The sequence below is a fragment of the Centruroides vittatus genome, unplaced genomic scaffold (genome assembly GCF_030686945.1).
Source record: "Centruroides vittatus isolate TY-2023 unplaced genomic scaffold, ASM3068694v2 contig_875, whole genome shotgun sequence".
NCBI lineage: Eukaryota > Metazoa > Arthropoda > Arachnida > Scorpiones > Buthidae > Centruroides > Centruroides vittatus.
This window is the reverse complement of record NW_027122567.1, coordinates 2963120-2979064: the sequence shown is the minus strand read 5'-3', so window position 1 is coordinate 2979064 and position 15945 is coordinate 2963120. Positions and strand designations below refer to the sequence as shown.

Sequence of the window (15945 nt, the reverse complement as noted above, 5' to 3'; positions counted from 1 at the left end):
ACGATGTGACGAAGCCCGACATATTCCGGACAGATCATCCCCAAAAAACATCCTGGCGTTTTTTCGGCTGTCCGGATTCGATCTCGGGTTCCTTAAAACGCCTTAACTCCGTTGACCATCCGCAAACTTGGAGTATTAATATATTTTCAATTAAAGTAAAGAATCGCTTTATGAAATTTCAAATAACAGAAAAATATCATTTGATTTATCATTTTAATTGCAGATGACATAATTAAAATTTAGTATGGTAAACTTCTATAAAGTTGTATCCAGTAAAGTTATTTTGACTTTTTTTTAATTAGTAAAATGTAGGTTAGTACTTGATTGCTTGCTGTTCTTACAATTAGTTGTATGTTTTTTCGGAACTTAGTGCAAAGATGCTATTGAGAACAAATCATACAGAAACACTCCATTTGTAGGAAAAAGTAAATTTGTTTTTCAGTATAATTTACGACGGATATGCATTTCGGGCTATTAGTTTTCTATACTGGTAAGCAAACCAATATAAAATCAAAGTAACTGCCTGTCACTTAGAAGCACTCACTGTAAATTATTGTTATTATCATGAAATATACCACGGGCGGATAGCCAGCGTTTAAGGTAGCATCCTACCGCTCCGGAAACCCGGATCGAATCCGTACGGGTCAAAAAATTCGGTTATGTCGCTTTCCGTCCCGTCACTATACGGTCACCCCCATTGTGGGTCTGGCTGAACACATAATGGCCTTGCCGAAAAAGGACCTAGAACCTCTTTGTGTCCACAGGACGGAGAGGGTTAAAAATAGGGTTACCAAATAACCTGATGCGAAAGGAAAACAATTCCTGTAAAAAAAGTCAAAAAGGAGGACGCATAGGAGGACAATTTTGTAATAAAAAAAAATTGTTTTATTGAACCTTTACAAATACGAAAGCTTTTCAAAAGAATTTTTTAAACACAAACTTAATTGTTTACATTTTAATTAAGGTTTCTGCAAAGTGTGTTTTGAATGCTTCCATATTTTATAAGTGTCACATGACCAAATAGGTTGGAAAACACTGCTATGTTCCTAATCCTTTGTTCCTAGCTTTTTAAATTTTGTTTTATACTTCTGTAATGGCAACAATTTTAATTTTGAGCGTAGGGATGAGATTTATAAAAGAAACAAATTGAAACTGCTATTAACGGAAAGATATCTGTGGATGCATGTGGCATGCGAGCGCGAATGTTGTCGTCTATTTCATTTAATATCTCAGGATGACTTAAAGATGAAGACACGAAATTTGGCACGGTAACTTGATTATGAGGGACATTGATGATGATAAAGATGGAAGAGGTGGGGAAATAGTGGGCGATCTCGAGAGAGACCTAACGAAGATTAGTCGTTATTAGCATTTACGATTTTTTTAAAAACCAATCACTACCCTCAAAATTAAGGTTTTTGTCATCTTATAATAATTAATAATATAAAACATTGTTTTTACAACAAAATCTCATAAAAGATGGCACGAGACACATAACACACGCAACTCATTGTAGGAATTTCTTTTGGCTTTTCTGGGTTGAAATCGTCGAAATTGGCAAAAATCTCGGAAGGTCAAAGTTGATATGATTCCAATACTTTACCGTGTTATATACACAAGAAGCCCAGAAAGTAAGATGGAAGGTTGGTTTCAGTTGCCTACAAACCAATAAAAAAAATGAAAGGTTAAACCAATTAATAAGAGAGTTCATAATCTTTTCTGTGTATTGTCCCCTTTTAAAAAAGTATTTTTTCTGTCGACGCATTCAATGTTATATACTATACTATACATTACATATATATATATATTTTTTAACTCTTTCCGCCCTGTGGGCACTAAGAGGGCCTCTTTTAGAAGGCCCATTATGGGTTCGGCCAGGCCTACAATGAAGCGACCGGGTGGTGAGGGACGGGGCCCGACATATCCGAACGGACCACCCCCCGAAAAATTCCTGGGATTATTCGACCCGATAGGATTCGATCCCGGGTCCCCCAGAGCGGTAGGCTGCCACCTTGACCGCTCGGCCATCCGGCCACCATTACATATATATATTAGACAATATTATATTATATATAATATAACCTCATATAATTTTTAAAAATCATTTATTTAAGAGCAGAAAAAAATGTGTAAAATTTTAAATATTTGCAAAGTTTTAGCCATTCCCGCAAACTTTCATCGACCCCTAAAGGGCCAGTACAGACCCCGTCAGGAAAGCCGGAGTTAATATAACAGAATTGTATTTAACAAAATATTTCAATTTTAAAATTAATAAATCACAAAAGGGACAATTGTAAATTACTTATCGGCAGTTTATAAATAAATTTAAATTTGATTTGTACTCGACTTTTTCAACGAAACACCAAAACACTTGGGTTTTCGACATCAAACGGCATAAGAAAGCTGCGCAGCAGCGGCCGAATGGATAAAATGAAACAAGCAGCTCTTCGCCTGCCGTTCGTCATTTCCAGACGATCGACAACCCAGAACTCACCACGTGGAGGTGGCTGCTTCAGAGTTCCACCAAGAGTTGGAAAGAATCCTACTCCACAAGCGACCAACATCACTTGTCAAGTCGAGTTCTTCTTAACTCGCACAATGAAAATATTTATAATTACCTCTGAATTCAGCTATTCGAAACTCACCGTATTATTACTATCTAAACTAAGGGATGCATATTACAACTAGTAATAAAGAAAGACGGAAATCTATAAATACACCTGGTCGTAATAAAATGCACGTTAGGGCCACAAAATTTAGTTCAATCTCATACCGAACCTCATTAACCAAAAATAATAAAAAAATAATAATTGCCCTGCGCGCGATTTAATAAAGCGGGACACAAAGCCCTCTCCATCTCCGATCGGCCTCTTCACTCGAGCGAGCCTTAAAGAAACACGGAGAGCCCTCTAAGCCTCACCGTATTTTGTCTACATCCGAGCTGGCCTTAAAGATGTGGGACACATGGAGCCTTCTCCGCCTTTCTTCGACGTCTCCGGCATCCTTATGACTCTCTCCGACGAAGACAGGAGACGGCGACGAAAGGTAGAAAAGGTTCTTTGTGTCCCGTATCTTTAAGGCCTGCTCGAACGAAGACAGGAAACAAAGAGCCTTCTACGCCTTTCATCGCGTCTCCTGTCTTCGTCCGAGCGGGCCTTAAAGATGCGGGACACGTGGAGCCGTCTCCGCCTTTCTTCGACGTCTCCGGCATCCTTATGACTCTCTCCGACGAAGACAGGAGACGGCGACGAAAGGTAGAAAAGGTTCTTTGTGTCCCGTATCTTTAAGGCCTGCTCGAACGAAGACAGGAAACAAAGAGCCTTCTACGCCTTTCATCGCGTCTCCTGTCTTCGTCCGAGCGGACCTTAAAGATGCAGGACACAAGGAGTTAGTTTGAGTAAAGAGTAAAGAGTAACTCGAGTAAAAAGGCCGACGGGAGATTCCATCTCTCTACTCGAGCGGGCCTAAGAGAAAGGCGACACAGAGAGCCCTTTCTGCCTCCCGTACATTACTGAAGTTTGCTTAATCACAATTTTTTCTCAAAATCTCAAAGAAACGCGGAACTTTCGAACAAATTTACTCTTAATTAACAATGGCCACCTACAATAGAAAAAGCCAACAATACATTGGTTGCGTTTCTTTATGCAGCGAGAGTGTAGCGAAATGACGTCACGAGCAGTGTTGGCCAATTAGAAACCAGTTTCAGTGTGTTCGCTGTAAAGGAGGATGCACATGTGACCGGGGGGTCGGCACCTCTTTGATGCCACGTCAGGACTGACACCACCGTGTCTCTGCTGACATGGAAGCTGCGGCGGTTCAACGATCGGACGCGCGAGCGCTCTCGTTTAGGGCGATCGGATTCGGGATGGAGGACGGGACAATGCCCTGGAAATAACAGAGGCCACTTTAACTAAAACATAACGTATATTTATTTTGAGCATGATTTATGTACAGTACATCATCAAGGGAAAAGGGAACTAACGACGCGATTACGAGAGAGAGAGCTTACAAAAGAGTTCGCGTGGCGATAAATACCTTGTTGAAGTGAGTTCGCTAAATCCGTCGGGCGGAGGGCGGCGTTTCTGGAACTAACGACGAAAGTCTTAGTCCTGGCGTTTCTGGCAGGCGTAAGCAGCAACGTTAATCCAGGTATCGATATCGTTAATCCACGGAACCGGCACAAAACACAAGGGAAAATAGCGCACCAAGTAAAAGTTGTTACTGGGCGAGAGACGATCCGAGCGGCAACTGCGAATTCTAGTAGTATTGTTTTCCTTTCGATGCACTTTAGGGCGAAGGTGATGAGAAAGCGTAATTTAAGCGTCTGAGAACTAAACGGATGGTACGTTCTCATGTGGAAAGTTGACAGTTATTTGTTAGGTAGTTGACAAAAAGGCGACAACTATGACGTCATGGCATAACACGGAAAATATATTGTAGGCCCATAATCAGGTACCGAAATTCAGATACTTAAGGAATATACACACATGCGGCGCGGCAGCGAAAAGCGGTGTCGCGAATGCGTCTTCGCCGCGCGGCAGCACAACCACACAAGCGGCAATCCGCTTACATTTCGGCGCATGCGTTCAGTATTCAAGATGACGAACGATACTGAACTGCCGCTATCCACGTGTTTACAAATTTTGTTTTGTACCGCGCTTGCTTTATTTAGCTAGATTTTGTCGAAAATTCGAACAAAGATTTTGGATTAGAGATATTTTCTTGAATCGAGAAAGAACTTGTGTACAAAATAGGCTTATTTCTCGATTAAGATCTCTCGATAAAGAACACTATTTCGAGTAAGATTCGGTTGTTTTGTTCTTTGAATTAAATTATATACGATTATTTGTGTAGAATTTGTGTTAAATTTATTATCCTTTCCTATTTATTCTGATATTTGTTATCTCGGTTTTTTTTTTTTTTTTTAACTCTTTCCGCCCTGTGGGCACTAAGAGGGCCTTTTTTAGTAGGCCCATTATGGGTTCGGCCAGGCTCACAATGGGGCGACCGGGTGGTGAGGGACGGGGCCCGACATATTCGAACGGACCACCCCCCGAAAAATTCCTGGGGATTATTCGACCCGTTCGGATTCGATCCCGGGTCCCCCAGAGCGGTAGTCTGCCACCTTTACCGCTCGGCCATCCGGCCGTCTTGTTATCTCGGTTAATCGCGTCGAACTTTCCGCCATTAAAACACCACGTGGTTGTATTTTCTCACGTGACTACCAGACGAACTGTTATTGGCTGATAGAAACGTGTCTTGGCGGCGACCGCCGCCAAAGATAGAATTCAACCAACTTTTGCGGCACGAGAAAAGCGGCACAAAATCGACTTCTGCGGCGAGAAAAAGTGACGTCATTCCGCCGCTTTTCCTTGCCGCGCCGCATGTGTGCATCCGGCTTAAAGCGCTTCTCAAGCGCTGCATAAAGAAACAAGGGGATTCTAACAATTCGTCACATATTGTTAGAATATACAGTATTGTTAAGAACGCGTGACGTATTACGATCCCGTCATATTTTTACGTTACGTTTCACGTAAAAACATTAATCGGTTTGAAATATTTCAGAAAGTGTTATTTTATTAAAACAACTAGCGGGTGGGCCCGGTGTTGCTCGGGCAAAAGTAACGATACCGAAGATTAATACTATTACCTTACTCGTTTTCACAAAATGCAAGAATTGGGTCCCTTTGTTTCCAGACTAATTAGAGAATTTTTAGATGGGTCTAAAAATATGTTCGATTTTCCCACAAAAACGAAAAAAACTGCACCTGCGTCTTGCACGTCGCTTTCTCTTAACAATTCCATTGTCACGTAACACTTTCATTGTTGACACTTCCATTGTTGACACTACCATTCTTACTTAACACTTCCATTGTTACGTAACACTTCCATTGTTGATGGAAGTGTTAAGCCTTAATCTAGTCCCTCTCCCCCGTGGAGAGGAATTTCGAAAAATCCCTTCTTAGTGTGCATTCTCGTGACGTACCCTAACTGTACCAAATTTCAACTTTCAACTCCTAACCGTTTGGGCTCTGTGCTGATTATTATTACCAGCACAGAGCCCAAACGGTTATTATTTATTATCAACTCGTCTCGATTATATATATAGATTTTCATTAGAAACAGCATTACTTTATGTTTTTTAAGTTAAAATAATGCTTTCTGTTTTCTAATAGGCCTAAATAAAATTATAGAAATATCGATTCATTCATTTATTCTAAAGTAATATTGTCTGTATTTTTGAAAATCCAAAGAGGAATTTGTAATGATTGTGGCCCTTTGTACGCCAGAACTTGATATCAGAATGTCTTAATTCACAAATTTCAGAAATTTTCGGCAAACGATGCTTAGGCTTCAAAGTGGGTGAACAAAATTTCTGAAATTTTGCAGGGTGGTTTGATTATTAAAGTAATCGATGATATTAAATTTTGGCGGTTAAAGGTCAAGGGGGTGGAAAGATAATGGGGTCGTGTGAATCTCCGGTAGGTTCAGACTTAGTGACGATTTTAGTCGTTATTAGCATTTACAATTTTTTTTTCCTTTTTTATAAAACTCGTCTGTACCCTCAAAGTGAACCTTTATGCCATTTTTCTCGAAATACAATATCTTTTTTATTTCGCTGTCCATAGCCCGTCACGTGTTCCACAGCCATCTTGTATTATCTCGCGCGCGTGAGATTGTGGGATCTCTCTTATGACTGGATCTAGTTTCAAGAACTCTCTTGAATCGATCGGGATTAAACCTCGTTTCGGTCGAGAGAGATCGCACCAAGACATAGTCCCCGACCTTGCTCACAATCTAGATTGAAATGCTCCGTGCGAACGGGGTATAAGGCTCTATTTTAGTAGTATTACAGAGTATAATACGTATATTTTAATATATTTTTTAAAAAAACAAAACCACTGAGAAATGTTCCGTGTGTTAACAAGTTTCGGAAAACTGAAAATTTTAACAACGGGTTCTACCGAACCTGCGCGAACCCACTGAATATCACCACTGCTTGTACTGTACGGTAAGACTGGAACCGACAATGTGTAGAAATCGAGAATAGATTTTTAAAAATACAAACCATCGTTTACTTTTTTATTGTATACTTCTGCATTTTGCATATATATTATTAAATTTTGCACGATAATATCTTCTGCACGAGCAAAAGCGATTGTTAGGCATAGAACCATTGTACTCAATAAAAAATGATCAGTAAAATAAAATCTTTAATTTATTCAATCAAAATCCTTCCTTCAAAATCAAACTCAATTCATTTTTTTAAGTGTTTGGTGGAAAATCATTGCAGAATGATTAATTCTGAGTGTAGAATTGCATAAAATAGATCTTAAAAATTCTTGTTTTATTAAACTATTCAATGACGTAAATTTTCATGAAATTAGTTTTAAAGTTTTGTATATTTATTTTACGAATTATCTATTAAACAATACTAAATAGCCCTATAATTCAGTGAATCTTAAAATTTAAAAATAATTTTAAAAACCAGGCAAATTTATAAAACAAAAATTAATGAAATTACTTAAAAAATTGAAATAAATTTAAATTGTATTACCTTTTGTGCGAAAGAACACAAACAATTTTTACAATTATGTCGCAAAAGATAATTGAGTTGCAATTAATTAAAAATATTGTAATTACAGATTTTTAAAAAATGCAAGCAAAAACAACTAAATTATAATAAACAAGTAAAAATCATTAAAATAATTATAAAAACTAAATTAATACTAAATAAATCAAACCTAAAAATAATAATTACATTCACTGCCACAAAAATTAGCGCAGCAAAAAGTAGTAGTCGCATCGCTGCGAAACTTGGCATGCAGATAAGTCTCAAGCAGATATGGAAATGATTTGAATTATAGCATGATGGCTCATCACGTAATGCCAGCAGAGGGCATTTAAGTGAGTCCCCTTCTTGGTCTATAAACAGGTGCGCAAAGACATTCTGTCTGTAGTTTACCTGTTGCTACTACGTCGCAATCGAAGACCATATGAAAAACTAACCGAGTTTGAGAGAAGCCGGATAGAATAGTCCGCCACCTAGACCGTTCTGACAACATTGTGAGGTGATGTTGGGAGCAGTGGATAAGAGAGAGTTCACACATACGGCGCATTTGTTTAGGATGCCCTCGGCAGATCACTAACCGAGAGGACTACTGTACCTGGTCCTCTGCCAAGCACGCACACAGTATCGTTGTCCGCCATCCGGAAACAAGTGGCGCCATCATTATCGGTCCCAGTGTCTGTCCGTAACATTTCGGGTGCCTGGAATATTTTCTATCGCAGTGGACATTTACGTATGATGCTGGACTACCAGTGGCCAAGCGGTTCCGTCCCCTGAACATTTCGGTTGTGGGTTTGTGCCTCGCCACGACGTGCTGGCCATGTGTTGTTTTCCGGGTTTTGCCCACGTCTGTAACGCATGAATAGGTGCCAGTTATCCTTAAAATGACTTCTCGGAAGGCATTCCCCTAGGCAGGTCGCCCAAGTGTCGCGTTGCCATATCTTAATAGCGAGGTTGCGGCCGAAGTTTTCAACGCGAAAACGTGAACGTCGGACGTTTAGCGCCGCCTTCCTGTAAACCTAGAAGTTTGACAAACGTCGAGCATGATTCCAATGACCAGTGTCAGATTTAACAATCAGAAGCCCCTGGGCACAAATACGGCGGGACTCCCCTTTAAGAGTAGGCAAATTTGATGATTTAGAAAATTTACACAAAATACTGTACTTTCAATTAGATTTCAACTAGGAGATTGTAAATTTCATTTAAAAATAAGGTTATTGTAAACATACATATATTTTATTGTGTAAAACTAATTTTAATTTAGTTGAAAAATACCTATGTGAAATTTTTTCGAGAAATTTTCCGATGTTTCATAGGTTTTTTCCCGGGTTTTATTTTCTCTGCCTGTGGCCCTCATGATTAGGCCACACTAGGCTGTCGCGGTAATAGAAAAAAAAATTATGTTTAAACATAGTTTTGTGAGGGCCCTGGACACCGGCGCCAAATGCCCTTATGTAAATCCGGCCCTGCCACTGACGTTCCAAACGCCATTATCAAACTTCTAGGCTTACAGGAAGGTGCGTTGAACGTCCGACGTTCACGTTTACGCGTTGAAAACTTCTGTTGCAACCTCGCTAATAAAACAAAACAAACGTATGCTGCTATGGATACCATCCACCTCTGGTATAGGTCCCGACGGGATTGACCACAACTAATAATATTGAATATTTTTTAACTCTTCTACCTGTAATGTTTTTTCTAATGAATGCGATGCCAAACACCTTTAATCGAATCTTCTGTCTTGGTTCCGGCAGAAGAAATTCGTGTTGCTACTGTGGGGAACGTCACTCTCCACATCTTAACAGTCGTAACGAACCCCAGGTGGTAAGAGTTATTACTTCCTGGAACGGGACCGGACTCACCCTGTGGGACCTTTTGGTCAGCCAGTTGCCTTTTGTTAGCCACATCGTCGAGTCATGTAACTGTTACGCGAGCAGAAAATAAACGTAGTTTTGTTACTGTTCGTCTCATTCGTTTTTAATCGCGCGGAGTGACGAGAAGCAAAATTAATAGCAGTAAAAACACTACATTGGTGACCCGAACCCGGACTAATAACGTAATTCAACTAAGAAAACTACCGAATCCACCCATTGGAACCTTCATCAGGTACGTCGTTCTTCCTTGTTCACGACTTCAATCGTCAGATCATGGCCGAGATTGGAGCAGTAAAAATCCCTCCGTACAACTTTTCCGACCCAGCCTTATGGTTCCACATGTGCGAAAGCACATTTGCTCTAGGATCTCCAAAGCCGATCACGGAAAGTGCCACAAAGTTCAACTACGTAGTGGCTCATTTACCACCGGAAGTCGCATCAACGGTTAGAGACATTATTATTTCTCCGGACCGTACAGACCCGTACGGTCACATAAAGGTGGAACTTATTAAACGATCCGGCGAATCGTCTCAACAAGAGTTACGAAAACTATTGGCCGGAGAACAGCTAGGAGACCGCAAACCTTCCGAACTACTACGTGTTCTAAAGCGTCGGGCGGAAAATTTTCAAATCCCGGACGCAGTTATACTAGAGTTATTCATACAACATCTTCCGACTTCCGTCCAATCTATCCTAGCCGCCATTACCCCACTCGACGTAGACAAAGCAGCGGAAGTAGCGGACCGCGTGGTGGAAGTAACCCCTGCAACGATAGCTTCAGTGTCGCAACCTGAGAAGCCCGATACCTTAACCAACAAAATACTAGTCGAAATAGATAAACTTAACAAGCGAATCGATAAACTAACGCAGGCACGTCGGGATCGCAGCGACCATTTTTCTCGACGCTCCCGCAGTAGTTCAGGACATCGCAACAATTCCACTCACCGCAGTATCAACAACTACTGCTGGTACCACAACCGTTTTGGCGCAAAGGCACAAAAATGTACTCCGCCGTGTAGTTTTCCAACAAACGAGAGCGGCGAAGCGTAGAGGCGACATGCACTTTGCCGGAGCAATCTCGTCGCCTGTTCATCCTAGACAAGAGAACGAACGTAAACTTTCTCGTCGACACAGGTTCCGACGTATCAATATTTCCAGCCTCCTCGTCACAAAAGAAGCGCGCATCTCAAATGACCTTGATGGCAGCAAACACAACTGCAATTCATGTCTACGACCAACGAACACTCACTCTCGATTTTGGGTTAAAGAAAATTTTTCGTTGGAAATTCCTTATTGGCAACGTGTCAACAGCAATAATAGGCGCAGATTTCTTGTATCACTTCCATTTGGTACCGAATCTTAGACGAAAATGTCTCACAGACGTTCAGACAAAGGTAAACTCTCCAGGCAAATTATTAGAAACCTCCATCCACTCTATCAAGATAACGACCAACGACTCCATATATCATAAGATATTGGAAGAATTTCCTGAGATCACCAGACCTCCACGTCCTAACCAACCCGTAAAACACAACGTTGTACATCACATAGAAACTGTTGGTCAGCCCGTAACTGCGAAACCACGTCGCCTAGCACCCGATAGGCTTAAAATCGCTAAGGCCGAATTCGATAAGATGATAGCTCTCGGCCATATGCGAACATCAAAAAGCAATTACGCATCACCACTCCACATGGTCACCAAGAAAAACAGTTCAGATTGGCGACCCGTGGGAGATTATCGTGCTCTAAACGCACAAACCATAAAGGACAGATACAGCGTTCCAAACATCGCAGATTTCACATCGGAACTGCACGGAACACAAATCTTCTCTCACATAGACTTAATCAAGGCCTATCATCAAATACCCATCTACCCACCGCACGTGCACAAAACAGCTATAACGACACCGTTTGGTCTCTTCGAGAGTACCAGGATGCAATTCGGATTGTGCAACGCATCCGCAACATTTCAACGGTTCATCGACGAAGTAACCAGAGGACTCCCCTTTGCATATGCTTTCGTCGATGACATATTAATAGCGTCACGCTCCCAGGAAGAACACATCTCGCATCTTCGCGACTTATTCCAACGCCTCCAAGAATATGGGTTAACCATAAATCCGTCGAAATGCACCTTCGGCGTACCATTAATCGAATTTCTCGGATTCAAGGTCTCGGGAAAGGGTCTGGAACCACTCCCTGATAGAGTCAGAGCCATCCGAGAATTTCCCAAACCTTCGTCTCTCACTCAACTTAGACGATTCTTAGGCGTAATAAATTTCTACAGGAGATGCATCCCTCGAGCGGCGCACACCCTCGCCCCGCTAGTGCAGCTACTAGAAGGAAAAAAGAACGGGAAACGTACGTCACTCACTCGGAAAGCAGAATCACGATCTCTGCAATGGTCAGAAGCGGCAGAACAATCCTTCGTATCAGCTAAGGAAGCACTGTCCAAAGCCACACTTCTCCACCATCCACTACCCGGAGCTAAACTATGCATATGGGTAGATGCGTCAGACGTAGCGGTTGGAGGAGCACTGATGCAATACAACAGGAAATGGGAACCCATCGCCTTTATCTCAGCGAAACTGGCACCAAATCAACGCAACTGGTCAGCTTACGACAGAGAACTATTGGCAATATACACATCAATAAAACGATTTCGCCACATGCTAGAAGGCCGTGAATTCACGATCTACACGGATCAAAAACCGCTCATATATGCCTTCAAACAAAAACCAGATAAATGTTCACCACGACAAATGCGGCATCTCGATTTTATATCCCAATTCTCTACGGATATACGTCATATTCCGGGCACAGCTAACACGATAGCAGACGCGCTCTCCCGCATCGAGATAGATTCGATCACCTCTGCTTCTCCTGTAGACTTCCGAGAGCTAGCCACAACGCAAGCTACAGATTCGGAACTTCATCAATTGTTAAAGGATCCTATGTCGCTCAAATTAGAGCCGAAATCCTTTCCACCTAACGAAATCGACCTATACTGTGACACATCATCCGGAACACCTCGCCCCTTCGTGCCGCATAATCTCCGACGAACCATTTTCGACCATCTACATGGACTTTCTCATCCAGGAGCAACAGCAACCACTAAGCTAATTTCGAGCCGTTATGTTTGGCCGGGCATGCGGAAGGACATCCGTCAGTGGGCACGACATTGCATCCCCTGCCAGAAATCGAAAATTCACCGCCACGCCTGGACACCGATAGGAAAGTTTACACTTCCGGAAGCAAGATTTTCCCATCTTCACATGGATCTGATAGGACCACTTCCGCCAGCTGACGGGAAACACTACTGCCTTACAGTGATCGACCGTTTTACCAGATGGCCAGAGGTCATCCCAATTGCCGACATATCTGCTGAGACGGTATGCCGAGCCTTTTTCTCAGGTTGGATCGCAAGATTCGGATGCCCTACTACGATCACCACCGATCAAGGACGTCAGTTCGAATCGAACCTCTTCCGAGAACTGACCAGACTTCTCGGCACCAATCGCATCCATTCGGCAGCATACCATCCCCGATCAAACGGTTTAATAGAACGATTACATAGACACCTGAAGGCATCGCTAATGGCACACGAATCCTCCAAATGGACCGACGCCCTTCCGGTAGTCCTCCTGGGAATTCGTTCAGCACTTAAAGCCGATATAGGCGCAACAGTAGCTGAACTGTTATATGGTACCCCGTTAAAATTACCAGCTGACATCATTAGCCCCGACACCCCACGAATTTCTTGCGAATCTTTTGTCAGCCAACTAAAAACCCACATGGCCAATCTGAAACCGTTAGCAACTTCCGCTCATTCCACAGAGAAAATTTTCATTCATCCAGAACTAAAAGAGTGTACACATATTTTCTTAAGATTCGACGCAAACCGACCTCCTCTTCGTCAACCTTACTCAGGCCCATACAAAGTGCTAGAAAAACACGACAAAACACTAGTAATTGACATCCAAGGTCGCAAATCCACCGTCTCAATTGACAGAGTAAAACCAGCGTATATCTTACAGGACGAACCACTTCAGAAATCTAGTATAAAACCCGTCCAATCAAGACCATCACAGACACCATCTTCATCTGCAACAGCGAATAACAAAAAACTGGAAACGACCTCCAAAAAAGATCAAACTGTTACCACGAGATCAGGCCGTCATGTTCATTTTCCTAAAAGACTAGTCACCATAATGTAACGTTAAGCGATTCGTTCGACATCAGTTCTATCGCTCGTCCCTCACTGGGGGATACTCTGTGGGGAACGTCACTCTCCACATCTTAACAGTCGTAACGAACCCCAGGTGGTAAGAGTTATTACTTCCTGGAACGGGACCGGACTCACCCTGTGGGACCTTTTGGTCAGCCAGTTGCCTTTTGTTAGCCACATCGTCGAGTCATGTAACTGTTACGCGAGCAGAAACCTTAATCGAATCTTCTGCCTTGGTTCCGGCAGAAGAAATTCGTGTTGCTACCATCGAGTCATTGAAAATTTTGGAGTTCGATTTATTTGTGCAATCTACAGATTTAAAGCTGAAATGATGTATGGCTGTGTGGTAAGCTAATGCTAATTCAGTAGCAGAAACCTTCTCCTCTAATTTGGAATTGCATGGTGCAATACATTTCTCAATTCGAACATTGCTTCCAGTTGATGTAATATTTTTATTATGACGATCTGTTTCCAGATGTTGCTCTAATGATGTCTTCCCTTTATAAGCAATACAGTATTCAGAGTTTGGTTACAAAATTGGACAAAATGCTTCATCATCCTTGTACAAAGATCTAGAGCCCTGGTAAATCTTAGTTCTAAATTATGCCGCTACGGCGAACAGCACCAGTCGCGGGAACTAGATTTGTCAGTTTCGTGGTTTCACGTGGGTCTTGTGTTTGTTCAGTCTTGGTTAATAATGGAATGCAGTATATGCTTATCATTTGTTTGTCATACTATCAACGTCGTTGAACTCGTTACACGTTAAATAAAATGGAAGGTATTTCGTGTGGTTTAAAATACTTGTGTTTTCTATTCGTAATTATAAATTATAAATGCTTTGTTCGAAATTACTAGATAAAAGTGAAAATAAAATAAATTTATGAATAGACACCTTGCTAAAAATGAATTATTCTATAAAAAATTAATATTGTAGGATTATCAGATGGAATTACGAATAAAATAACACATAGGAAGACTTAAAATTTGATATTTTCCCACTGAGAGAAGTGCTATTATTAGTAGTAATTGAACGTTCTCTAATTTGCATAAGTATATAGCCTAAAAACGTTACTGTTTGCAATAATTATAAATTCATTACTTACCTGACGTACGTAACCATCATATTGTCTGGATATTATTTTGGAAAGGATACTTAGAAATAACCAGATCTATGACAGTTTTAATATATAGAACTATTAGGCTTAATGTTCCTTCCTGAACCACTCATTATAATGTACTGTACTTAACGGTATTTTCCATTTCATATTTCTGTTTCCATTCCTTAAAATCACTAAATGAATTATGTCTGAATATTATTAGATATAAAAATGTCATGTACCTTGCCGAAATGTGACAATATTTTTTTTATTATTTTTTTCTGATATTCACTTAACACAAACTACATTTAAATATTTTTAAACTTCTATTTTTGCTATGATCCTTTTCATGCTTCTCTCTCGTGTTTGCTTAAACTTTGTTTATATTTTCATTTTAATTGGCATATAGTGCATTCCATTATTAAACCAAGACTGAACAACAACAAGACCCACGTGTAACCACGACCGAAAACTGACCCACGACTGGTGCTGTTCGCCGTAGCGGCATAATTTAGAACTAAGATTTACCAGGGCTGTAGACGTTTGTGATTTGACCCATGTGTCACTTGTAGGGTAGATGGGTGAGTGTTGTCTCCCACGTTCATTCCTCCAAAAGTAGGACATTTGCTGTGTTTGTTTAAAGGACGGAGGACTGGAGGTCAAAGCTAGAATCTCCATATGAACCAGTAGAAATAAAGAAGACTTGAGGTCAAATTGTAGGACATGTCCACCCAAATAGGACGTTTGGTAACTCTAGTTAAAAATATTAAGTGTTTAATACTGACTGTCGGACAGCTAAGGGTTTTTTTAAGATGGCAGCCTCCGCTCTGGGATACTTTATTTTTATAATTTTTATTTTAACTCTTTCCACCCGTAGGTTTTAGGGGGCCCCTTTTAGCAAGTCCATTGAGTTCGACCAGGCCTACCACCCGGCCAATGAGGTGGCCGGGTGGTGAGGGACGGGCCCGATATATCCGAAAGGACCACCCCTAAAAAATTCCTGGGGATTTTTCGACCTGTCTGGATTCGATTCCGGGTTCTCCAGAGCGGTAGGTTGCCACCTAGACCGTTCGGCAATCCACGGTCTATCCACAAGACGTAGAAAAGTAGAGTAAAAAAAAGTATACAACGCTAACAATTTAACAAATAAATTAAAATAATCATCATAATTATTTT

The 15945-nt window shown here is 41.2% G+C and overlaps 1 protein-coding gene across 1 annotated transcript; it reads left to right on the top strand.

Annotated features, from left to right (window-relative positions):
- The first annotated feature begins 9665 nt into the window (after positions 1–9665).
- On the top strand, positions 9666–10843 carry LOC136983009 (uncharacterized). Its single transcript, XM_067279608.1, has one exon. The coding sequence runs from the start codon at positions 9718–9720 to the stop codon at positions 10492–10494; it is 777 nt and encodes a 258-aa protein (XP_067135709.1). The 5' UTR covers positions 9666–9717; the 3' UTR covers positions 10495–10843.
- The last annotated feature ends 5102 nt before the right edge of the window (positions 10844–15945 follow it).